The sequence below is a fragment of the Tamandua tetradactyla genome, chromosome 14, assembly GCF_023851605.1.
Source record: "Tamandua tetradactyla isolate mTamTet1 chromosome 14, mTamTet1.pri, whole genome shotgun sequence".
In the NCBI taxonomy this organism is placed as follows: domain Eukaryota; kingdom Metazoa; phylum Chordata; class Mammalia; order Pilosa; family Myrmecophagidae; genus Tamandua; species Tamandua tetradactyla.
In genome coordinates this window covers 31,488,937-31,514,705 of record NC_135340.1, presented here as the reverse complement: position 1 = coordinate 31,514,705, position 25,769 = coordinate 31,488,937, and the positions used below count along the sequence as shown (strand labels likewise).

At 54.0% G+C, this 25,769-nt stretch overlaps 1 protein-coding gene and 1 pseudogene across 1 annotated transcript; one reads left to right on the top strand and one right to left on the bottom strand.

The window, feature by feature from the left end:
- Positions 1-695: 695 nt before the first annotated feature.
- On the bottom strand, positions 696-25,769 carry LOC143655276 (myosin-6). Its single transcript, XM_077126679.1, has 38 exons — positions 25,569-25,769; positions 24,281-24,424; positions 23,814-23,970; positions 23,689-23,716; positions 23,254-23,365; positions 22,848-22,940; positions 22,076-22,139; positions 21,696-21,794; positions 21,004-21,107; positions 20,771-20,909; positions 19,031-19,299; positions 18,606-18,776; positions 17,205-17,514; positions 16,518-16,588; positions 16,130-16,217; positions 15,919-16,036; positions 15,643-15,766; positions 15,220-15,356; positions 13,398-13,653; positions 12,915-13,157; positions 12,568-12,744; positions 12,149-12,294; positions 11,827-11,917; positions 9,054-9,443; positions 8,600-8,726; positions 8,388-8,506; positions 7,821-8,017; positions 7,086-7,269; positions 6,754-6,919; positions 6,545-6,669; positions 5,217-5,525; positions 4,756-4,959; positions 4,509-4,634; positions 4,121-4,396; positions 2,834-2,929; positions 2,031-2,165; positions 967-1,112; positions 696-708 (listed from the first exon to the last, which is right to left on the bottom strand). Exons 1-38 carry the CDS (start codon positions 25,767-25,769, stop codon positions 696-698), a joined length of 5,955 nt encoding a protein of 1,984 aa, XP_076982794.1.
- On the top strand, positions 13,228-13,342 carry LOC143656630 (U6 spliceosomal RNA; annotated as a pseudogene).

Genomic DNA, 25,769 nt, shown 5'->3' with positions numbered 1-25,769 from the left:
TCTGACATTTAACATGTATTCTAGATATTTTACTGAGCCCCCTTTTAGCAAGGGAAAAACATCCCCCACCTCACCAGCTCTGTTCACCAGCAGATCTGTCTTCCAGGCTTGCTAGCTCCTCAGCAAGCATTTCCTGAGCATTTCCTGTGTGCAGACATGTGTTGGGCTGTAGGGATTCAGAGGTGACAGCCAAGCCTGTCCTTGAAAGTTCACAGGCTGGGCAAGGAGACAGGCTGGTAGAGGCAATCGCAGCTCCCCATGATGAAGCCCAGGGAGGGCTTGGCTCAGAAGGTGTCCAGAGCAGGCACCGGCCGTGGCCCAGAATAACCAGTGCAGTTCAGTGCCCCTGCCCAGCCCCGTATAGTGGCTCCATGCAAGCTGACTTGCCATTCCTTTTCTCTAATGTTTGTTTGTTCCTGCCCTGGAAGACCTTTCCTCCTTCTTCTCCACTGCTCCTTTCAGACACAGCCCCAGCCCCCAAGTCCTGCCTGAGCCTTGGAACATGGTGCTATTGCTCTGCTCACCTTGGTGACAACCACAACTGTCTTGGTCTTTTTCTACCTCCCACTCCCCGTCCTCCTGTGCTCGTCCTTCCCTTTTCCAGGGCCAGTGCCCTCTCTGGGGCTAGAAGCAACGGGCCTGTTTCTCTGGCCTCGGCTCACAGTTCTCAGGCTTTAAGCACCCCAGTCTCAAGACTAGATGATGGCTCTGGGGGATGGGGTGCGGCAAGGGTTCAGAGGGGGATAGGAAGTGCCTGGATAGGAGGTCTGGGAGGCAGGGTGGGTGGGTGAAGGGGTGAGAAGGTAGGCACCAAGGGGACTTGTCTGGTGTAGAATGGGTGCTGGACAAGCCCTGTCCGCTGAGCGACTTTGTGACCCAGGTCACACCACTCCTGCTAGGAGCTCAGAGTGAATGGAAGTGGTATGTGTGTGTCTGTGTGTGTGTGTGTGTGTACATGTCACACACCTGGCCGTGTTTCTGCCTGTGTGAGAAGGGCACAACGTGACCAGCAATGCCTGGGTTTGGACCACACGGCACGTGGGCTTGGGCTCAGAGTCGCACAGCCCCAGAATCTCAGGATGCCCTCTGGGGATACCCTGACCCACGGGGGCCTGAGATGATAGGGAGGGGGATTCCCTATAGGTGAGCGCCCAGGAACTGACTAGAAGGGGAGCTGGCCCATCCCCTTTCCCCACACCTCCATCCCCAGCAGGCTCTGAGCATCTCCTGGCATCAGTGGGAAATTCATTTTGGAGGGAGCACACATTTAACCCCTGTGGCCTCAGGGCTGATGCAGACGGAGGGTGGCTTCAGTTTTGGCATCAAAATTCTGTCTCCCAGAGTCTAGAGTTGCCTAACCCTTCTGGTGCCTTTCCTTTCTCCACTTTTGAAATTTCTCCCTTCTCGGCTCTTGTGTGGTTCATTGAGCGGAAGGAAGACTCATGGCTAAGTCAGCCTCAGGTGGGACACGTCCTTTCTTTGGGCCTTGGTTCCCTCCTCTACAGATGTGATCTCTGCAGCTCTGATACAGGGGCTGGGGGCCTCCTTGCTCTCAGACCACCAGCTTTTCTGCTCTAGGATGGACAGTCGGCGGGAAGGACAGAGGGGCTTGGGCAGTATCTGGCGCTCATGTTTATTACAGATTAACAAGAACAGGCTTCCTGAAGTGTCTTCATTCCTCGTCATGCATTTTTTGCTGAGAAAGAAATAAGAGATGTGAGGGGTCAGATGGAAGTGAGAGGAGAGGTGTGGGGAGGAATCCCTAGGGCTTACAGGGGCCTAAGGGAGAGATTAGGGCCTCAGGGATCTTGGGGTCCCATGTTAGGGGTCCTTGTGGTTTAGAAGTGGAACTGGAGCTTTCTGAGGAAGTTCCAGTGTGTAGGGGCTGCTCTGAGCAGGTGGGTGGATTCTCAGGTTATAACGAGCCTCCGCCTCAGGGCTGTCCAGAAATGGAGGGAGGCGTGCCCCTCTGAAGGGCACTCATGTCAGGCGTCCTATGTGGGGGTGACAAGCAAAGCCGGGGGGCCCACCTTGGTGCTGATGTCACGGCTCTTGGCCCGCAGCTTGTTGACCTGGGACTCGGCGATGTCCGCCCGCTCCTCGGCCTCGTCCAGCTCGTGCTGCACCTTGCGGAACTTGGACAGGTTGGTGTTGGCCTGCTCCTCCTGCAGGGGTTGGGGGAGGAGGGGGAAATGAGGCGAGAAGGGCTGCAGAGGGATCCCAGGCTACTGGCCTGGGGCACTGGCTCCCTGTCCCTGCAATAGCCTCCCTAAGGGTATCCTGCTCCTGGCTTGGAACCCTGCTCAGACTTGTCCAGCACTCATGATTCACGCACCCACTGACCAAGATGAGTCCCACTCTGCCTGGTCTGGCCCCCCTCAGAATCCAGCTCCACTGTACCTGCCTGACCATGAATCAGATAGATGCTCCCCCACCCCATGGATCCCTGCGCAGGCATGTTCAGTAACACCTCATACCCACACTTCTCTGCCCCACGCAGAATGTCTATCCCTGCTACCCCTACTCAGGCCCTCTTCCAGGCCCAATTTCAATTTCAGTGCCACCTCCTTGGCTCCCTTCCTGCTTTTCGCATTATCTGCCCCCATGCCCTGGCATTGGCGTCTACACTGCCTTCAGTTGGGCTTTCTGGTGTATGGGTTATAAATTCCGTGTTGGCAGGTGCAAGGCCAAATGTCACATTGAGTTTATTAATTCAGAGTGCCCGGTACAGCCTTGGACAGACAGGATGACAGATCCGTGCTGTGTGGACACTCTTTGATTCTTGTACATCGTAGATGTGTTGATGAAGGAGTGGAGAAAACAGTGAACTCACCGCCTCCTCAGCCTGGCGCTTGTACGCCTTCACCTTCAGCTGCAGCTTGTCCACCAGGTCCTGCAGCCGCAGCAGGTTCTTCCTGTCCTCCTCTGTCTGGGGGGCGAGGGGGTATGAAGTCAGTTTGGGAGGAGAAGCAAATGCCATCATCTTTCCCTCTGTTATCATTCTACTCCTCTCCCATGCCTTAGCTTTCCCTCCCTCCAATGGCCCAGGCTAAGAGGGGGTGGGGAAGATTCCATTTCTGACTCTACTTGTCGGTCAAAGGGGTAAGGTAAGTTCTCCATCAGGGATCTAACGAGCAATGAGGCCAGCGGTTCTAAAGCTGGAAGAGGCACCATGAAGGCTATTTATTGGTGGGAAGGGGCTCAAAACCCAGCAGAATTTCCTAATATGATAATATAGAGTCATCAGGTCTGTTCCAGGTCCAACCTGAAGGATAAAGGTAGCAACACTTGTTCTTGGCCAGTGGTTCTAGGGTTACTAGAAGAGGAACTCTGAGGAGGGTAGAAAGAAAGTGGGGCTATGATCATAACTTAGAGTCTTATTCTAATAAATTGTGCTAGGACAGAAATTCCAATGCCAGGGTTACTGGCTCTACTCTCCATGTGCTGTGTCCTCTGTTATGATGCCATTACCACTTCTGTTTACAATAAATTTGTGCTTCTACATCCGTGTCTCTTTCCTAGCCTCTGGCATCCATCTGTCAAATGGACCAATAACTCATCTCCTCTGTCTCTCCTTCTAGGCACACTGTGAAAATAACAGGTCAAGGGCAAAGGCTCTGAGCTATGCGGATTTCATTCATAGAACAATCTCAGGTCTTCTTTCTCTAAGAACTTGCTATCTCTTGTCTCAGAAGTTCCCCACGGAAAGTCGATGAACCTTTTCTCATCCCCCAACTCTTATCCCTAAAGTGCCATACAATGCCCCACCCTCTCAGGCCTGTAGAAGATGGAATGTTTCCTTGGGTGGGTCTGAAGCCTTCATGTTAATGCTTCAAGTTATTAAAAAGCCTGGGGGAAATACTAGTTAAAAGAAGATTCTCCACTTGCTAGAGAATTTCATGGACTCAAGCCAAACTGACTTCAGAGAATTTGAAAGAATATTAATCTAAAGACAGCGTCTCAAGGGGCCAGAGCCAGGACGGCGGGGCGGCATTCCTGGAAGGCGCTGGAGTTCCGTTTTCCAGAGCGTGGGGTGTGCAGGGCCAGAAGTTGGTGTGAGAGGAGCCGCAGTCGCCCGCTACTCGGGAGGGCCCAGCCCACGGCGGCGGCCGGCCCGCACCTGGTAGGTGAGCTCCTTGATGCGCCGCTCGCTCTTCCTCATGCCTTTGATGGACTCGGCATTGCGCTTCTGCTCGGCCTCCAGCTCGTTCTCCAGCTCCCGCACGCGGGCCTCCAGCTTCTGCAGCTGCTTCTTGCCGCCCTTGAGGGCGATCTGCTCGGCCTCGTCCAGCCGGTGCTGCAGGTCCTTGATGGTCTGCTCCATGTTCTTCTTCATGCGCTCCAGGTGGGCGCTCGTGTCCTGCTCCTTCTTCAGTTCCTCCGCCATCATGGCGGCCTGCGGACGGGAAGGGGGGCGGGGGCCGGTGACGCTCTCACGCGCTTGCCACCCAGCCCGGGGGGACGCTGGCCCGGCGCGGGCAGCGGGGCGGTCACCGCGCTGGACTCACATCCGTGATGGCCTTCTTGGCCTTCTCCTCGGCGTTCCTGCACTCCTGCACCGCCTCCTCCACTTCAGTCTGGAGCTGGGACAGGTCCGCGTCCATCTTCTTCTTCTGGTTGATGAGGCTGGTGTTCTGCGGGCGGGGTGGGGACAGACGCAGACAGCGCTGAGCGCCCGCACGTGGCTCCCGGACCTCGCTGCTCAGCTCTGCCAGCCTGGGCTTCCCGCCAGGAATGCCCGGGGCAGCCGCTCACCTGGGAGTGCAGCAGCTGCACCCGCTCGCTGGTCTCGATCAGCTCCTGCTCGGCCAGCTTCCGAGACCGCTCGGTCTGCTCCACCACGGCCCGCAGCTCCTCCAGCTCGGCCTGCAGCAGGTTGTTGCGCCGCTCCACGATGGCGATGTTCTCCTTCAGGTCGTCGTTGGCACGCACGGCATCATCCAGCTGGATCTGGGTGTCCTGGGAAGTAGGGAATGGGCACGAGATGGGGAGTCGGCCTCGGGGCGCATCGGGAGGCTGTTCCATGGAACGCAGTGCTGGAGGAGAACCCTCTGTGATGGCCATGGAGGGCCTGGGGGGTGTCTCTGCCATGGCCCAGGGGCAGGAGGGATCTGGCACCTCTCATGGGCCACCCCACCTCCTAACTCGGCCCCAGGGACGCCGCACCCCTCTCTCCCAGGGCGGTGAGCTCTCAGCTTCCAGGAGTCCCCGTGTACCTTCAGCAAGCTCTGAAGGCTCTTGACTTGCTTCTGAGCCTCAGCAGCCATGCGGTTGGCGTGGCTGAGCTGGATCTCCATCTCGTTGAGGTCGCCCTCCATCTTCTTCTTCACCCGCAGTGCCTCGTTGCGGCTGCGCGTCTCCGCGTCCAGGGAGGTCTGCAGCGAGTCCACCACCCGCAGGTGGTTGCGCTTGGCCTGCTCCATCTCCTCGTCCTTCTCTGCCAGCTTCCGCTCGATCTCTGCCTTGATCTGATTGAACTCCAGCTGGGCCCGGAGGATCTTGCCCTCCTCGTGCTCCAGGGAGGCCTGGGAGGGGAGAGCGGAGTGAGTGTGCGTTGCCAGCACAGGGCAGGGGCAGAGTGGAAGAGCGAGGCAGAGGGAATGCAGGGTGCCAGCCAGGACCAAGGGCTGGGGAAGAAGAGCTGGTAAGAGCCTGGGAGGTGGGGTCTGCATCCCCAGGCCCCCCTGAGTGCCGTAAGGGAGCAGGTGCTGACTCCCAGGGCTTCCTGACTCACTGCCTTCTGTCAAGGAAATGGATTGGATCTCACATCCATTGCCAGGACCCTGCAACACTAACATAGCATGAATTTCTGACCCACATAAAACATCATAGAAAAAGGAGGGATTTTTATAAGCACAGGTTCAAAGCTTTACCCTTGTTTCCCAGGTCCTTAACTCTTCAGTGAGACAAATTAGGAGCTCTAAAGCTCAGGGTTTTCCTGGCATCCTAAAACTGAAAAATAATAAGAGCTAACACATTTAAGTGTTTAAATGTGTTTCCTTATTTACTCTTCATAATAACTGTGCATCAGATCTTACAAAATATGTACAATTAATTTCATTTTGCAGACAATAAAATGGAGACACATAGAGGTTAAGAAACCTGTCTGAGGACACAGTGGAGGTCCTCAAGCAGAGTTTCAAACTCAAGTCTGTTTGATTCTAGAGCCCGTGATCCTAACCACTGTCTGAGTGGCTATGACTGCCAGATTGAAACTTGAAAAATCCTGGGGGTGGGATACAAAACCTTATGGCTTAGGATGAGACTGTGACATCTTCTTTGTGCAGACCTTGGCTTTGGAGGGAATACTGGGTAGTGGAAACCCGAGGTCTCCGGCTCTGTAGGGTTATCTTGTGAACTTGTGGATGGAGGTAAAAAAAGGGATAGGCTGCAGAGGGCACTGATACGAGGCTGCAGGGGCAATAAAGAGCTAAGAGCTTCTTGTGTCACCTCCAGGGGAAGGATGGCAGGGAGTCACAGACAGTAGGGCCAAGCACAGCGGTGGGGCCCCGGGCAGGGGGAGTGGGCCAAGCCAGGCCCTCACCTCGGCCTCCTCCAGGGCAGACTGCAGCTCCAGCTTCTCGGCCTCCAGCTGCTTGCGGACCTTCTCCAGCTCATGCACATTCTTTCCTCCTTCTCCCAGCTGCTCAGTCAGGTCTGAGATCTCCTCTGGGGGTCAGACAACCTATGAGCTCAAAGCCACCCGGACCTTCCTGCCACAGGCCCCTCCCGGCCTCTCTGAGCCCAGCGCACCCTGAAGGTTCTTGTTCTCCCGCTTGAAGGTCTCCAGGTGCTCCAGGGACTCCTCGTAGGCGTTCTTGAGCTTGAAGAGCTCGGTGCTGAGCGAGCGCGCCTCCTTCTGGGAGGACTCCAGCTCCGACTGGGACTCCTCGTGCTTCTGCTTCCACTCGGCCAGGATCTGCCCGAGGAGGAGGGTCACTGCACGGCTCCAGGGGCTGCCCTGGGCCCTCCCCTGGCTGAGCCCCCCCCACCCCCTGTGGCCCCAGCACCCCCCTGGTGGACACGCGGGCCTCCCCTGACTCCACCCCCTCCCGTTCCCACCCTCCCCCTCTCCCGGGGCCCACCTTGTCGAAGTTCCTCTGCTTCTTGTCCAGGGCTGCGGCGGCCGCGTTGGAGCGCTCCACGTCCACCATCAGGTCCTCGATCTCATTCTGCAGCCGGTGCTTGGTCTTCTCCAGCGACGAGCACTTGGCGTTGACGGCCTCCACGGCCTCCTCGGCGTCCTGCAGCCTCTGGGCCAGCTTCTTCCTGCCCGGGGGAGGGTGGAGTGTGGATGACTCTACCTGCGAACAGTGGGGCCTGGGGACAACTGCCCATAAGGGAGGCCCCACCCCCTCCCGCAGCTCTTTGGGACGCTGAGCAGTCGTTCAGGCCCTGGAATCCCAGCCTCGAGGGGACAGTGCCCTAGGGCTGGGCTGCCCTGGCCTCCTCCCTTCCAGCGGCGGCTCTGGGTGGCACATGCAGACAGGTACACGTGATGGGCTGATGCGACGGTAGCTCCTCTGACCAACAAGCTTTTTGCTCGTCTTATACGTGAACATCAGGTATAACCCGGGCCAAAAGCTCGCCTGTCACAGGAAGTGGGTCAGGGCCAGCCAGGGTTCACACAGAGTGCAGGATCCAGGCTCCCTTCCAAGCACCTCTGTGGCCCACTCTACTGCTTGCCAAGTTTCTCCTGGGCCTTACTGGGCTCCCCTGGTTCTCCCATCTCCAACCTCCTTTCTATGACCACATTGCATGTCCCTGCCCCACCCCTCCTTCCTCCACGAGCGTCAGGGTGGAGGTCACTCCGAGCTCACTTGGCCTCCTCCAGCTCCTCGGTCCGCTGGATGGCGTCCGTCTCGTACTTGGTCCTCCACTGGGCCACCTCCGAGTTGGCCTTGGACAGGGTGCGCTGCAGCTCAGCCTTGGCCTCCGTCTCCTCCTCGTACTGCTCCCGCAGCAGGTCACAGTCATGCCGGGCGGACTGCAGCGCGTGGGCCAGGGCGTTCTTCGCCTGGGGAGAGGCAGGCACCGGGGAGGGCTCAGCCTCTCAGGAAAGTGGGAAAGAAGGCCCCTCCACTATTCTGCAGATCCTTCTCCTGTCTATGAATTTCAACCAAGCCCCAGATTCATACAGGGTCAGAGTTGGTGTGAAATCTCAAGTTCTTTAGTTACTTCACATTTCCATCCCACCTTCTTAGAGACATGAAACGAGGCTTTCATGACTTCTGGGTGCAACTGAGCTGAAGGGTAGAAAAATCTAGACTGGAGAGTCTTCATTGCAGAGGCCTTGCTCTAGCCTCCAAGCTCTATTTCTGGCTTTGAGTTTAATTGCCCCAGGACTACCGTCAGGTATGTTCCACTGCCCTCTAGCTGCACCTCACCTTGCCTTCCTCTTCCAGCTGCCTTTTGAGATCCTCCATTTGCTGGTTGTAGGAAAGCTTTCCTCGGGTTAGCTGGGAGATCAATGCCTCCTTTTCCTCTAGCTGTCGGGACAACTCTCCTGGAGACAGGAATCAAGGAGTTTGTCAGCCATGGAAGGAGTTAACTAATGCTCCACCCTGGGGCAGGCCTAGGGTTGGTCAGGGGCACTCACCATTCTCAGTCTGCAACTTGGCTTGCTGCATGGCGAAGTCGTTGAGGGAGCGCTGGGTCTCTTCCAGCTTCATGCGATACTCGTTGGCCTGGTCCTCCAAGGTCCGAGACATCTTCTCCAGGTTTGCCTTTGGGCAGCAAGGGACACAGGTGAGTGTGGGAGGGGCTGGAGTGGGCTGAGTGAAGGGACCAGAGAAAGAAAGAGAGGAGCAAGGAGTTGAGATCACAGTGGAGAAGGTGAATGGGGTGGCGGGAAGGGCTCAATTTGAAGAAGGAACTTGAATCAAACAAGGGAAGGATGGTAAGGAGACAGAGAGAGGGAAGGAAAAGATAGAGAACAAAGAGACCAAAGGGTGATGACAGGAGTGAAAATGGCAAATGAGTTGGAGGGAGGGAAGTAAGAGGCAGATAGAAAGTGGAAGCTGTGAGGGAGGAGAGGCTGAGCGGTTGTCCACCTTGGCCCTGATGATCTGCTCCATGTTAGAGGTGACATCATCCAGCTCCAGCTTGAACTCGCTCTTCTCCTTCTCCAGCTTCTGCTTCACCCGCTGCAGGTTGTCGATCTGCTCGCTCAGCTCGGCCACGCTGTCCGCGTGCTTCTTGCGCAAGGCCGCGGCGGTGGCCTCGTGCTGCAGCGTGGCCTCCTCCAGGTCCCGCCGCATCTTCTGGAACTCAGCCTCGCGCTTCTTGTTCATCTCGATCTGCACAGATGTGGCCCCGCCGGCTTCTTCCAGCCGCTCGCTGATCTCCTCCAGCTCCCGGGACAGGTCTGAGCGCAGCTTCTCTGCCTTGGCCCGGGCCATACGCTCGGCTTCCAGCTCCTCCTCCAGCTCCTCTATGCGCGCCTGGACCCAGACACCAAAGGCTCAGACCCACTGCCCAGAACCCTCCAGTGGAGCACCCACCCCAGGCCTCAGAAAGATGCTTGGTCCGAGCTCTCAAGTCCCTCTAGAACAATGGTTCTAAACAGCATGGTTTTGTCCTCCAGGGGACCTTTGTCAATGGAGATATTTTTGATTGTCACAACTTGGAGAAAGGTGCTGCTAGCATCTACTAGGTAGAGGCTGGGGAGCTCACTGTACATCTGTATCAAAGACTAATCTGGTTGAAAATGACTATAGTGCTGAAGCTGAGCCTTGATTTTAAAATCTTGATTTTAAAATGATCCCCAAAATAAGGGCCTTCAATGTCAGGACAAAGAAAATGAGCTCAGGATAAAAAGAGTCATTTTCGAGAGGAAAAGGGCAACAACTGCCAATTCTTATATATAGGGGCAGAGAATAGAAGACTAAAACATTGAAAATAACCTCCTTCTGCTTTTATAATCGAGGGGATAATATATGATATTTTTAATACAATCAAAACTCTCAAATTATCCGACTTCCCTGGACTTTCACTTTGGGGAAGAATAAATGACAGCAAAATTTGCCATCAGTAGGAATTTGGCCAAAGCCAAACCTTCAAGGCATTTCCTGGGGACATCTCAAACCCAGTCTGATCATCTTTAGCCCTGAATCCTGAGAATGTGTTCAGAGGGGGACCTTGGATCCTGTGGAATTTCAAAGATTCCACAGATTCAATGGATTCTGCTAATCAGAAGGCAGAAAAGTAGGTTTTGCATTTTACAAATATATGCAAGAATCTGCCTTGAAACAACAAAATACTTCTTTAATCTTCTGAGCTGACCACAAATTTCAATTAACATATTCCTCACTCTCTAGGACTTCACTTTATTTATATCCAGGGAAGGTTTCCTCCCAGGCAAGATGATTGCAAGCAGGGTGTCCTTCTCTTCATCAGCCCTCACTTTGTTTTTCCTTCTCAGCCTAGGCCTTGACTAAATTGGGAGAATGTCCCATTCACCATTTTGATCTGTTGCCTGGCTAGCTAGGAGCCAAGAGGAGAACTGGTGGGATTCCCTTCACCTGGGTTATGGACAGTGTTAACAGGAATGTGTATAGGTCGGTGCTGGGGCTAGGATGGAGAGGGTGGAACTCGTGTGCCACACTTGGGCCGGCAGGAGGAGTCACAAGCCCATTGCCGAGACCTGGAGAGGACAACTGTACTTTTGTTCTCGGCTCGAGAGGCTAAAGAAGTTGCCTATACCCAGGGTAGGGAAACCTGGGAATTCGCAATAATACTCTGGTTAAAACCCAGAAGGGACACCTAAAAAAGATGGGAGGACAAATTATCTCTAAGAGCAGGCCTGGCCCTGCCCAGGCCAGAAGAATAAATGAGTTGTGTTTTGCTGCCACTTGCAGCCTGGGCTATGGGTCCCAAGTGCCAAGGGACTGGCTCTCTCTGTTAACCACAGTCTGCCCAGGAAATGAGAGGACAAGTCCTTGCCCCCAGTAGCTGAGTACCTACTGGCCCTTGGGGCCATTCTGTTCAAACCTGGCCTTGCAGCCTCTGTGGCTATAAAACGGGGGTGATAGCACCTGCCTTACATACTTCCAGGGCTCTTCTGACACACGTGGCACTAAAAGCGCATTAAACATTGGGGTTTGTTAAAGTTAAAGTGGACTGTGGCTGCTCATTTAATCACCCCCTGCAGAGGGATGAGAAGGACAGGGGAAAACAAAATAACACTTTCTTGCTAGTTGGGTGTGACCTCTCTAACCCGGGCTATACTAAAATCATATTTAGTATAGAGCTTCATACTTTACAGAGTGTCTCACATGCATTGTCTCCTCTGATCCTCTGAGAGGCAGGGATTGTTAGTCCCATTTTATAGATGAGAAGAAAATCTGAGGCTCAGGGAGGACAGGTGACTTGCTCAATGTTGTAGGAACTGACTTCCATAGCATGGGTGCCCTGTCGGGGCTCAGCCCAGGTTAGTAGCTGGGGTGGTTATCTGGGAAGAGTGTGAACTGGACTCTTCCTCGGAAGGTGCTCTCCAAATGCGGAGAAGGGAAAGTAGTAAAGGAAAAGTTAGGGGAGAACTGAGCCCCATCATTTGTACTTGAATAGAAAACCCATCAGGCAGCGCCTATCTCAGGAAGAGAAAGCCTTTTAGTGATATAATTCCCCCCAGAACAGCCTTGCTGAAGTAATCCATCCTTGTCCTAAATGAAGATGCTGGTGTTCCGAAGGGTTTGGGGTTCAGGACTGGTGGGGTCTCTGGGGTTGTCTGGAGCCCCAGACACTGGCTAGAACTCTCAGCTCCCCCAGCCTCAGGCATCTTAAGGCCATCGAGCTTCCCCTTGGCTGCACCGGGAAGAACTTCACCTGGTTTTCTTTCAGTTTCTTCTGGAGCTGAAGGGCCACCGCTTGCTCATCCTCAATCTTACTGTTCTGCTGGTTAATATCAAATTCCTTCCTGGAGAAGAAAAGCAGTGTGACAGATGGTCCTCCTTCCTCTGGGCCCACCCTACTCTCTTGGCTCAGCATGCTAGAACCAGCCACCTCCCCACTAGCCCGGGGATGGAGAAGTGGGGACTCTGATTGACATCCTTGTTCCCAGGACACCCAGGAGAGCAATGGCTGGTGGAGGTGCAGCACCCTGTGCTCTAACCCCTGAGACCAGCTTCTGGCTGCTGAAGACTCCTACTTCTTGAGCTTTTCCTCCAGCTGCAGTTTGTCATTCTCCAGGTCCATGATGCTCTCCTGCGTCAGCTTCAGGTCGCCCTCCAGTTTCCGCTTTGCTCGTTCCAGGTCCATGCGTACCTTCTTTTCCTGCTCCAGGGATCCCTCCAGCTGAGGGGGAGGATAAAAGGGACAGAGTTTAGAAAACCTGAACTAAACAGTGCATCCTCTTCTGCTCCCTTCTACACTTGAAGTCCAGTGGGATTGGACATCAAACCAGCAGAGAAATCTATGAAAATACAAAGAATTCACAGAGGAACTGCAGAGAGCAAAGAGGCTCCAGGGGTCTTAGAAGTTAGTTCTAAGGATTGGAGCTTGCCCATTGGTGTTGCCCACAGAGCCCTCACCCCGGGCAGATGGAATATAGTTTTTTTTACTACTCACATCATCCACCTGCTGCTCCAACTTGACCTTAGACTTGGATAGGGTGTTGACCTTGTCCTCCTCAGCCTGAAGGTCATCCAAGGCCTGCTGGTGGGACTCTTGTAGAGCCTTCTTCTCCTTGGTCAGCTTGGCAATGATCTCATCCAGCCCAGCCATCTCCTCTGTCAGGTTCTTCACCTGCCAGCCAAGACCCCCATCCTCCATTAGGGTCAAATGTGACCAGCCTGGAAACATCTGTGGGGCCCTCCAATGAATGCCTAGGACCAGGATTACACAGCTCTCAGGATACTCTCTTGTCTAGGAATCCTGAGGAGACTTGAGCTGGAGCCAGAGGCAGCTGCCCTCACCTTGTTCTCTGTTGCGTGCTTCTCTTTCTCCACTTTGGCCAGTGTCAGCTCCAGGTCATCAATGTCTTTCTTGAGCTCAGAGCCCTCATCTTCTAGCTTGCGCTTCTTAGCAGTGAGCTCAGCGTTCATCTCTTCCTCATCCTCCAGCCTCTCAGTCATCTCCTTCACCTTGGCCTCCAGCTGGATTTTGTTCTTGATTAACTGGTCGCAGCGCTCCTCTGCATCATTCAGATTGTCTTGTTCCTGTGAGAAAAGGACAGAGAAAAGAGCTGGTGATTAAAGAGAGAGAGCACCAGAGTCTTAAAGAAAGCTAGTGGCTTCATTTGATGGCACAGATACTAAAATTGGAGCAATACAGAAGATTAGCATGGCCCCTGCTCAAGGATGACATGCAAATTTGTAAAGAAAGCTGAAGCTCCTAGATTTTTAGTCCTTGACAATGAGATGGGAGGGAGAGCTGAAGAAACAACCACATGGCCTCACCGCCTGCACTTGGAGCTGTAGGTCATTCTTCTCCTGCAGCAGGGAGACCATCTTCTCCTCCAGCTCCTTCCGGCGAGCCTCGGACTTCTCCAGTGCCTCTTTGAGGCGTGCGAACTCCTCCTTCATGGTGGCCATCTCCTTCTCTGTCTCTGCACTCTTTAGCAGTGGTTTGATCTTGAAGTAGAGCTTCATCCAGGGCCAGTTCTTGACCCCCATGAAGGCCCGAATGTTCCACTGGATCACCAGTAGGGCATCCCTGACAAGGAACATGGAAGCAGAGAGGGGCACCATGAAGGAGCACTTTCCAAAGAGGGGACCAAGTGGACTTGGCTCCCTGCCCTTCTTGGCAAGTCTGCAGGCAGGATCTCTGTCCCCACCCCCTACCCCACCACCCTAAGTATGGAGTTGTTCAGTTAATATTTACTAATTGATCAATTCAATGTAAGGGCAGTTTGCATGTTCCCTACTGGGAAGTAGTGATAAAATGTAATACCCACAAAATGTCTACCACAATCAATGTTTCTAATCTCCTAAAACCCTCAAATATGTTTATAAAAATGTAATATTTTATATGTCATAATATCTGTAATATATATGTAAGTTATGAAGCATGAAGATAAAATGGATATCCATGAACCCGCAACTCCAAACAAGAGCAAGAACATCACCAGTCTTTGAATCAACTTGTGGCCTCTTCCCATTCTTATTCCTTGGACCCCCCCATCAGAGTTAGCCACTACTCTGAAATCTTGTGTTTTTCATTTCTTTACCTTTTAAAACAATACTTTAACCACAATAATATGTATCTTTAAACAATGTACTGTTGGGTTTTACTATTTTGGAGTCAAATAAAAATGGGATCATACTATATATATATGTATATATACGTACTCTGTGACTTGCTCTTTTTTTTTTCTTATATGCTGTGTGTCAGGGTCACATTTCGTTATTTTTCCATGTGAGTATCTTGTTATTGCAGCACCATTTGTTGAATTTTTTTTCTTGTTTGTTTTTTGGGAAGTGCATGGACTGGGAATCGAACCCGGGTCTCCCGCACGGCAGGCGAGAATTCTACCACTGAACTACCCTTGTACTCTCTCTGTGATTTGCTTTTTTCTCCCACCTAACAATATTCTTTTAAGGTTCAAACATATGAGACATATTGTACCATGCAGCTGTAGTTCTCCCCTTCTCATTGCTTTATAATATTCCAATGAATGAATGCACTACTATTTATTCATTCCCCTGTGGATGGAAATTTGCTTGTTTCTAGATCTCTGCTATTATGACCAAGGCTGCGATGGAAATTCTTTGCCATGTCTCCTGGTTTACACATGCAGGAGTTTCTTTGCAGAAATACACTCAGGAGTGAATTTGCAAACTATGCAAATGTTCAACTTAAACAGATAATGACAAATTGTTTTCCAAAGAGGTTGCGTGAATTTAGATGCCCATAAGCAGGGGGTCAGACTTGTTAATTTTTTGGTCAATCTGGTGTTTCATTGGCATCTTACTTTATATTTCCTGGTAAATTTTCCGTCTTTCTTTCTTTCTTTCTTTTTTAAAGAATTCAAGAAAAAGAATCAGAGTGGTTTCTTTCTTTCTTTCTTTTTCAAAGAAATCAAGAAAAAGAATCAGGACACATGTTTAGTAAGCGATGGAGCCAGAATTGGAATCCAAGACTTGGGACCCACATTGGTTGTCATTGCCTGCCTCTCGCATCTGTGTGCCACTGCTCCCATCCATTCCTGCCCCCCCCCACTTCTCCCATCCATTCCTGCCCCCTCCCCCCCACTTTTCCCATCCATTCCTGCCCCCTCACCTGCGCTCCATGATCTTCTTGAACTCAATGCGCATGAGCATGCCCCGGGCTTGGGCCTGGATTCGGGTGATGATGCGGCTCAGTCTCTCATCCCGCATCTCCTCCAGCAGCCCCAGCAGCCCCGCCTTGAAGAACACCTGTAGGAAAAGGGGAGATCCAAGGGGCCACAGCCTCAGAGAGGGGTACTCAGGGTGAAGGGAGAAGGTAGGAGACCCTAATGACCTCTCAGGACACCCCATCACCTGTGAATCCTAGACCTGAGAGTAAAAATGAGAAACACAAGATAGAAAGGGAGTCTGGGTTCTAGGCCTTGGGTTGATTCAGGAAGCCAGGAATCAGGGGTCTGCCTCCTGTGCTTCCAGATGCGCCACTCAGTGTGGATGCCCACCCCATAGCCCCCATCCTCTAGGGCTCTAGACTTACCTTGGTGTGACCGAACTTATACTGGTTGTGGTCGATGTCCAGGGAGCTCAGCAGCTTCTCTGCCCCTTTCCTGCTGTCAATGAACTGCCCCTCGGGGATGGCTGCTGGATTCAGGATGCGATACCTGGGGGGAAGTGGGGAACATCCCAGAGTCATCCACATTCTGCAGTGATCTGCTCCACCCAAAGATGTCCAGGGGCCACGGCAGACTACCCTTCCCCACCAAGGCATCCAAGGATCTGTTCCCAAGCTCTGAAGGGTCCCCATAATACCCACCTCTGCCGGAAGTCTCCATAGAGGATGCGGTTGGGGAAGCCTTTCCTGCAGATGCGGATGCCCTCGAGTACGCCGTTGCAGCGCAGCTGGTGCATGACCAAGGGGTTGTCCATCACCCCTGTCAATAGGAAGAAAGGAGGGAGGGGAGTCAACCTCAGGGCACATAGTTACCAAGCATCCTCCCTAGACTAAACCCCTCCCCATCGCTCACCTGGAGCCTTCCGCTCATTGGGAATGATGCAGCGCACAAAGTGAGGGTGGGTGGTCCTCAGGTTGGTCATTAGCTTGTTCAGATTCTCCTGGGGGTGGATGGGATTGAGAAGGTAGAAGCTACAGGAACCATTTATTGGGTCCTCTGAGCCTTCGGCCCCAGATACCTTGTCACCAGAACCCTCAAAGGGACAGGAACTTGACTCATAATTTATGATCGTGAGTTCAGGCTTGTGCAGGATTTACATGCCCAAACCAATCACAAAGCCCTAGTTCTTCCCCTCACTTCTCCCTAAACTCAGAGCATCAGATCAGGATGTTGCAGCCCACAGGCTCTGGACACACCTACCCCCACCACAGCTTTCTTGACATCTCTGGGAACTTCTTACCCGATGGAGGGCGGACACTGTCTGAAAGGATGAGCCCTTTTTCTTGCCTCCTTTGCTTTTACTACTATCCCCTAAGAGCAAGAGAAAGAATGATGAATATGAGCTTGAAAATGGAGGAGTCCTCAGGTGGGGGTTGGGCTCTGCTGCTCACTAGCTATGACCTTGGGTAAGTGACTCTCCTCAGAGAGTCATAAGGATGACAATAAGTACCTCCGAAAGTTGTAGAAAGGATTAAATAAGATATGTACATCAGGCGTCTTGCCACATAGTAGTTAGTGTAATAACATCAGTGTTCTTTTCCCATCCTCTTCTAACCCACCCTTCATTCTTTTATCTTCCCACTCTTTATTTTTTTTTCCTGGCACTTCCTTATTTCAATCCACAGCCTCTCTGTTTCTTCTCTGAACTAGAGGATCATTTGTTCAACCATTTATTTGGTGATCTCCTCAGTGTTTATTGAGCTCTTTTGCATGTACTGCTCTATATTGGGCACAGTGCAATGATGCAGGTGCCACCCTCACTGCGCTGCAGTTGCTGACAGTCTTGAGGAGACAGAAACACATACACCACTACCTGCATGGTCGTGGTGACAGAAGAGGTAGCTCTAGAGTCATATTATTTGAAGCAATAGGACCCTGCCCCTTCAGTCCAGCAGCTCCCTGCCCTAGTGAAGGGGTGCCCCTTTACCAGCATCAACAGCAGCATAGGAGGAGAAGAGTGTGGCCATGAGCTTGAGGGAGGACTTCTGGTACAAGCCCACCACGGTTTCATTGAGCGGGTCTTTGTTCTTCTCTAGCCAGCCCAGGATGTTGTAGTCCACGGTGCCGGCATAGTGGATCAAGGAGAAATGGGCCTCTTGTTTCCCCTTGATATTGCGTGGTTTCTGGAAGTTGTTGGATTTGCCCAGGTGGTTGTCATACAATTTGGCTTTGAAGGTCATGTCGGTGGCCTTGGGGAACATGCACTCCTCCTCCAGGATGGACATGATGCCCATGGGCTAAGGACCAAGTGGGGAGGTAGAGAGAGCATCACTGAGCACAGAGTCCTACGTCTGCCAGAGTAAAGACTCTACAGTCCAGTATCACTGGCAGCCCAAAGGAAACCTATGCTGGTACCTCTTTTTCCTAAGATAGGAAGCCAGTATACTTGGAGTTGATCTAAATCTAATTACATTCATATTTAGCCAGTATTACATCTTTCTACCCCAGGGGACCCAGTGAGGTGCTGCATATTCCCAACTGTCCTCAAGGTGTAGTGGGTGTCACCATGTAGTCTCTTCCTCCTGAAACTCTTGCTGCCCAAAATGGGAGTGAGGCCAGGGACATATGTGTGTCAAAGGCACCAGATTTCAGTAGTAGGCCAAATCCTTGTCTATAAGACAGTGGTACCATTTCTTCCAGGGATGCTTAGATGAACCATGTTCTGCAAAACTCTGCACAAAATGCTGTACTGCAGAAAATGTGCTGACTTTTCTTGGGGCAGCAATTCTCTAGAGAATTTGATGAGGCCAAAGACTGTCTCCCCAGAAAAATGCACCCTACTTAAGAATCTCTGGATAATAATTCTACACTTGTGGAGAAGCTCTCAGTTTCTGAAGGGAAATGGGGGTACTGGGAGAAGGTCAGTTACTCAGGGCTCTGGCCTGTACCAGCAAAAAGTAAAGGGAAGCTGAGGGCAAGTCAGCTCTGGCTCAGAGAGAGAATCCTACCAGCTCCTTCCTTGTCTCTTGTGAAGAATTCTTTTATCTGGAACAGGGAGTAAGTCATCCTTTGAGAAGGGAAGGGAAATTACACTTCTCTAGTCTCAGCCTCCCATGAACGATGCTTCTCATGTGATATCAGAAGGGCCAGGAGTCTATTCCTTTCCTACATCCCATTTTCAGGGTACCAGAGTTCCCAGCACTATTAGAGTGACCACTATGCTGGGGGACAAAGTGCTGTGTCCTATGGTAAGAAGGAAGGGGCTTATGTTGTATATGCCCATGACTTCACATTGAGTGAGCCTGGAGAGAAACTTGGGATTCTGGGGCTGCTGCTTTGTTTGTGATGGCAGGGGAAGGGTACACAGGTGGTAGGGCCAAGGTGGCACCTTCTCAATGAGGTCGATGCAGGCCTGCAGGTCCATCCCGAAGTCGATGAATTCCCACTCGATGCCCTCCTTCTTGTACTCCTCCTGCTCCAGCACGAACATGTGGTGGTTGAAGAACTGCTGCAGCTTCTCGTTGGTGAAGTTGATGCAGAGCTGCTCAAAGCTGTTGAACTGTGGGAAGAGAGGGGGTTGGGAGCAGGTCAGGCAAAGCAGGTGTCTGGGTGGCCAACGGGGTGTGGCAGGTCCCCTCCCATCTCCATATAGGGAGGGAGAACTGCCCTGAGGGCAGGGGGACAACTGCCTCTGCCTTGCTGAATCTGCACCGCCTTACCCAGAGCCTGGCCTGTGGCTGGCACTAAGTGTTTGTGGAATGTGTACATGAGTGAGTCATTGTTCTCTCTACGCTCAGGGTTCCCTGGACTCACATCAAAGATCTCAAAGCCAGCGATGTCCAGGACTCCTATGAAGTACTGGCGTGGCTGCTTGGTCTCCAAGGTGGCATTGATTCGCGTCACCATCCAGTTGAACATCTTCTCGTACACCGACTTGCCCAGTGCTCCAATGGAGTAGTACACCTGCTGCACGCTCTGCCCCTTGGTGACATACTCGTTGCCCACTTTCACCCGAGGGTGGCACAGCCCCTTGAGCAGGTCGGCAGAGTTCAGCCCCATGAGGTAGGCAGACTTGTCGGCATCTGGTTGAGAAGAAAAGGAGTGAATGAGCTCTTATATCCAACCCTCATTCCCTGCCCCTGGGGTTGGAGTCTTTAGGAAGCATCAGGTCCAATTTCCTCTCACTAAAGAAAAGGAAACCGAGGCCTGGAAGAGGAGAAGACTTGCTTATGGTCAGGCAGCCAATGTGTGTCCAGGTCAGAAACCTAGTCCCCTTTGTCTGGTCCTGGGCCTCTCTCGACTTGGTGACTCCTTTCTCCTCCGTCTTTATGTCTGGAGGATGATTCATGGCGGGCCCTTCACGGACCAGCATTGCTGAAGCCATGGGCCCCTCCTTCAATCCACCCCTCATCTCTCCAGGAAAGGTTTCGTGGCTTCTGGGACTAGGTATCTTATGCCCTCTGTTCCCTGCCTCCTTTGTCTCCCTTCCCAAGATCCAATCCAGGCCTGGGCATGCTGTCATCTCAGTCTACATGTCACCAGTTTGACTGATGGGAAGTCAAGTTTCCCAACAGCATATGGGAACCCTGCCTGCCTCAGCTCTCCAAAAGTGCCACCCAATAGATGGAGTTTTCTATTCAGACTGAATTTCTTTGATTTAGGTTAAAGAATTTTGTGATAACTAGTGACATACTACCATGAAACCCAAACTTGGTGTTTTGACCTGGACAGGCAAGAAGAAGGGTTCCTTGAAAGAGGATCCAGAGGAACGGTCTGTGCCTTCACCTAACACTGTCTGTACCTTCACATTTCCATCTCAAAGGCTCTTCACAGCAGCCCCGGGAGGAAGCTAAGAGGGACTGTGACTCCATCTCACTGAGGGAGAAATTGAGGCTCAGCGAGGCGGGTGACATGTTGATGCCTCCCAAACAGAACATGGCACAAAGCCCTCAGGGCTGGGCAGGCAAAACCCCACTGCATGAATGATGGTGATTCTGCAGAGCTCAGGGACTGTAGTTTCCTGGGATTGGGTGAGTCTTGGGCACAGGAGGTAAAAATCCCCAACTGGCTTCTGGTTAGTGCAGCTGGGGGTTGGGAAGTTGGAGGTCGTGGAAGTCTCCTGTCTGTGCACCTCTCCCAGTCCCTGCTCCTCCCCATGGCTTCAACATACCCATCTAGCCCACAAGCCTCAGGACTTCTGGGAAACCAGGCTGTCTGTGGGTGGTAGACTAGAATCCTGGATGGTCCTAAGGGCAGGAGAAAGCCCAAAGGTGGGGCCGGATGGGTGGGGACAGAGCCTGCTTTTGGAGAAAGGTTCTGCCTTCTGACCACCTACTCTGCAGGGATCACAGTCTCGTGTTTTTCCTGGTTTCCTCCCACTTTCTCTATTGCGGTCCTAGCAACCCTGCTGTCAATCTAGTTTATTAAAAAATTGTGGAAAGACATTGTTTTGGGGCACAACATTGGAGACTCTGCTCCCAGGGAACTGTCTTGGCAGGATGGTCCAGTCTCCACGCTAGGCCCTTTTTGTGCCTGGCCTCCTGCCTCTCGCACCCTCAGTGCCGTCCGGCTCGGCCTGCTCCTCCCGCTGCTTCTGCTTGAACTTCATGTTTCCGTAGTGCATGATGGCACCCGTCAGCTTGTAGACACCTGCTTTCTCCTCAGGAGTGAAGCCTAGCACGTCAAAGGCACTCTGGGGCGAAGTGAGAGAGACCGAGAGTGGGATTGGAGCAGGCCGTCCGGGTGCATCTGGGGCCTCCGATGCCACACCCAGCCTCCTCACTCACGTCGGTGGCCAGGAGCTCCTCAGAGTCGTCGATGGAGGCCACGGACACCTCCCCCTGGGACACGAAGGCGTAGTCGTAGGGGTTGCTGGTGATCAGCAGCATGTCTGCTCCAGGCGAGGGGCAGGGCGGGGGGATGGGCAGAGATCCAGGGCAGGGGCCGAGCCAGGGAGGGAATGGTAGAGGGAGAGATGGAAAAGGGTAGAGGAGAAAAGGACAGGGAGCAGGCAGAGAAGAGGAGAATCAGCAAAGAGAGAATACAAAGGAAATGAGAATGGAGGAGGGACCCAGGGAAGTAAGAACCGAGGTATCCAGGAAGGAGAAGAGGAAGGATGGTGGGGGAGTGAGACTTGAGTAAGGGGGGAGGCGATAAAGATGAGAAGGAGAAAGCCAAGAAGGAAGAGGAGACGGAATTGAAAAGACAAGAGTGGGAAGCAGTGAAACGAAAAGTAGTAAGGTGTGTGGCAGTGGAATTGGGAGGCCGGAGAAGATGTAGGCAAGTCCAAGGCAGGGAAGGAAGAGAACGCCAGGGAGCAGATGGACGGAGGAGTGAGGAAGCGGTAAGGTGGTGAGGTGGGCAGAGTGAGGAGAGGGAGGGTGAGAGGGGCAGTGAGCTCGGTCTGGAAGGGCACCTGCCCCCGCATACACGTGAGCTTCGTGGAGGCCAGTGGGGGTCAGGAGGGCCAGCAGCTCACCCAGAAGCTCTGGTTTCTTGTTGGACAGGATCTGGTAGAAAATGTGGTAGTTCCTCTCAGCCTTCAGCTGGAAGATCACCCGGGATTTCTCCAGGAGATCTGAGGTGGGGAGAGGGGGAGGAAGGCAAGTAAGGAAGAAAAGAGGGAAAGAACATAGATCCAGCAAAAGGGTGGAGAGCAGGGGAGAGAGGCTCCCACAATGAGACGGACAGGGCCAAGGGACAGGATGTAATTTAAAGAAGGAAAGACAGTAAAACCAAGGACCAAATGTAGACAGACAGAAGGTGGAGGGGAGATGATGAATGGGGACCCCTGGAGAGGAAAGAAGGCAAGAGGTGAAGGACCCAGGGGTGGGGTGGGGCTCCCTCCACGGCACTCACAAGTCTCTATGTCAGCAGACGCCAACTTTCCAGTGGCTCCAAAGTGGATCCTGATGAATTTTCCCTGGGGGCGGATGGGACAGTTCCAGTGAGGGAACTGGCCTGAAGGGACAGAATGGGGATCTTGGACTGCAACTCAACCCAGAATGCCCGGAACGGTTCTGGAAATGTACATTTCCCACCTGGTGTCTGCTTTGTATCAGTAAAACAGGGAAAAGGGCGCCCCTCCCCACATACCACCCGGGATCAAAGAGTGGAAGCAACGGCGTGGGGATTGGCAAGGATTGGAGGCCCTCCATGTGTGCCTCTTCTGTTATTCCCTGTCACCTTCCCGGTAGCCTTCCAGGTAGGTAGATCTTACCACCCCGGTGTCACGGATGCAGGAACTGGGGTTCAGAGATGTGTAGGGGGACTCGTTGGGCAAGGGGGGAGGCTGGGGTTTGGCGCAAAAGCCTATGCCCTCTTCCCACTTCACGCATGATAAGAAAAACCTAAAATGTGATCAAAATCGGCTCCATTACTTGACTATGGAGCAGCTGTGGTGAGGCGGGGTCTCTTTCCTGGAGCTCCCAGAACTCAAGGAGCCAGGCTGAGTGGAAGGGCTAGAGGCGTGTGTGTGTGTGTGTGTGTGTGTGTGTGTGTGTACGTCCCTGCTGACTCCCCAAAGTCAAATACGGTACAATCGACTGAGTGTGGCGACTGCTGGCGCCCCTCCCTTCTTCGTGTGTGCCAAGGCCTTAGGGGCGGCTGGCAGCTGCCCGAGGGCGCTCACAAAGCGGGAGGAGTTGTCGTTCCGCACGGTCTTGGCGTTGCCGAAGGCCTCCAGGGCGGGGTTGGCCTGGATGATCTGGTCCTCCAGGGTGCCCTGTGAGGGGGCAGAGCCGCGAGGAAGTCAGCTTCCTTCGTCCTCCGTCCACCCCGCGCAGCGCGGGGAGTGGGAGTGGGGGTGGGCGGGCCGGGGGCCCAGAGGCCCAGCGGGGTCCCAACCGTGTGTGTGTGTGTGTGTGTGTGTGTGTGTGTGTGTGTGTGTGTGTGTCTCCCACCAGGAAGGCCTTCAGCACTCTCTGACCCCAAGGACCCCTGCTCAGTGGTGCCATCCCCGCCGCGCCCCAGGTCCGGGTTGGGGGGTCATCCCACCCCCAGGCTCCCCTCTGCGGGGGCGGAGGCCCAGCGGGCACCTTGCTTGCGTTGGTGCTGTCCTTCTTGCCACGGTCCCCGATGGCCGCGATGCTGGCGAAGTACTGGATGACCCGCTTAGTGTTCACAGTCTTCCCAGCCCCGGATTCTCCGCTGGGGGCCACAGGGGCCGGGCAGGTCTCAGCGTCCCTCCCACTGTCCACGCGGGACTCAGCCCCGCACACCCCGCCCTCCTTTCAGAGCCCCCACCACCCGGGCGCCCCTGCCAAAAGCTAGGACCCTACAGAACACTCCCCATCGTCATCCGTCCCTCTGGCACTCCTCCAACGAGACCGGCGGCCCCCTCGCCCCCCAACCCCACCCCTTGCAGCGGCAGCCTTAAACCTCTCCCTCCTCCTGCACCCCCAGGCTCAGCCTGGCTCTCCCGCGCCCGCCCGCCCGCGCCAGCCCCGTGTGGGCGGATGGTCCTCACTCACGTGATGAGGATGGACTGGTTCTCTCGATCTGGAAGAGAATAGAGGAGAGGCAGTGGAGTCGGGGTGGGGGGGCCCCGGTGGGCGCGGAGGTTTTGGGGCGCAGGTCGGGGGGGTGCTGGTCTCACCCGTCAGCATGTACTGGTAGGCGTTGTCGGAGATGGAGAAGATGTGCGGCGGGGCCTCACTCCTCTTCTTGCCCCGGTAGGCGGCCACCACCTCCGCGTTGTACACCGGCAGCCACTTGTAGGGGTTGACGGTGACGCAGAAGAGGCCCGAGTAGGTCTGGAGCAGGAGATGGGGCCGGGCATGAGAGGTCGATGGGGAGAGCCTAGGAAGGGCAGTGGTGGCGGGCAGGGCACTCCCTGGGCACCCCAGCTTGTGCGGTCCAGTCTTGCAGCTGATGGGCGAGGGTTGGGGGATAAGGGGGCTGGAAAGAACCCCAGGGCTTGAAGGGATGAAGCCGAGTCCCATCTGCAACCTGCCTCTTCCTGCTTGGCCATGGTGGCGACCACCCGCCCCCTCTGAGAGTCCTCCTGGGCCTACTTTGGCCTCCAAGAGAAAGGGGAGCCCTGCGGGGTGCAGAGGCACTCACGTAGATCATCCAGGCCGCGTAGCGCTCCTTGAGGTTGTAGAGCACGGCGGGCTCGTGCAGGAAGGTCAGCATGGCCATGTCCTCGATCTTGTCGAACTTGGGCGGGTTCTGCTGCATCACCTGGTCCTCCTTCACAGTCACTGTCTGGGGAGGGTGCAGGGGCAGGCGGGCAGGAACGGCCGTACTCCCGTCAGGGCCTCGGCCAGCCCGTACCCGCCGGCGTTGTCCACCTGCTTCCTCTCAGAATGTGGGCCAGGACTTGGCCTCGCTCCCCTGACTCTCCCCTAACTGCTGCCCCAGCCCCCTCCCTACAGCTCCCCCAGGACACGTTTCCCAGACAATGTGTCTGCCCACTTTCTCTCCCAGCCTGGGGACTGTCCTAAGTCCCCTTCTCTTGCCAGGACCCCGGACCCTGTGCCCATCAACGTCACCTGCAGCCCCTGTGTATCAGTTGTCTAGAGGTGCACTCCTCACCCCTGACCCTGAGGCCATCGCATGGGGACAGCGCCCCAGAGCATCAAATCTCAGGGCAGATCCTTGCCCCTACTAGAAAAGCAGCTCGCCATCCACCCGGCTCCCCTCAGTCACCGTAGTGCAGTCTGATTGGCACTGGTCAGTTTGCCATGCTTAGTGGCACTGGATCCCATGGCTGGATATTCCAGCATCCGTCTCTCAGCGGAAGAAGCTTGCCCACACAATTTGCCCACACGGTGTCTAGCAAGTGGCAGAGCTAGGATCAGAGTCAAAGCCTCCAGTGGGCTGTGGCCCAGTACTCCACACCTTAAAGGGACACAAAGGTCCCTCCGTGACTTGGGGAAGCCCACCGGTCTGAGCTGCTGCTGATGACCAGTGGCAAATTCCATGGCTGGCAGGAGTGGCCAGGGCCCAGGGCTGTCTGAATGCTGGTTACCAGCCTTGAGACCAAGTGTTCAACTCCAGTGATCCTGCTCTTTGTCTTCTTGGGTTTAAGAGTTTGTTCTTGGTTTGGGTGCCGGGAATTTGGGAGAGTGGACCCATGGAAGAAACTGAGGCACAAGGGGGTATACAACTGAAGCAGGAGAGGGAGCCTCATTGATTGTTGTGCTCTCTTTCTTTCTGAAGAAGAAAATGGCTGAGCCCCCCCCCCCCCCCCGCCCCCAGCATCCTTTCTGGCAGGTGCGCCCTGTTGCACCTGCTCCGGTCCAAACCCTGGGGTCCTTGAGGTGCAGACCCTGGCATCCTGGCCTGTGGAAATGCCACAGGCCCTCAGCTCTCACTGCAAGTGGCCCCAGCCCTGTGCCCCACGTACCTTGCCATTCTCGGTTTCAGCAGTGACCTTGCCACCTTCCCGAGACACAATCTTGGCCTTGACGAACTCCTCCTTGTCATCGGGCACGAAGCACTCTGTGCGGATGTCGAAGGGCCGCGTCTGGGCCTCCAGACGTTCCTTCTCCGACTTGCGGAGGTACTGGGCGGCGGCCCCAAAATCAGCCATCTGGGCATCGGTCAT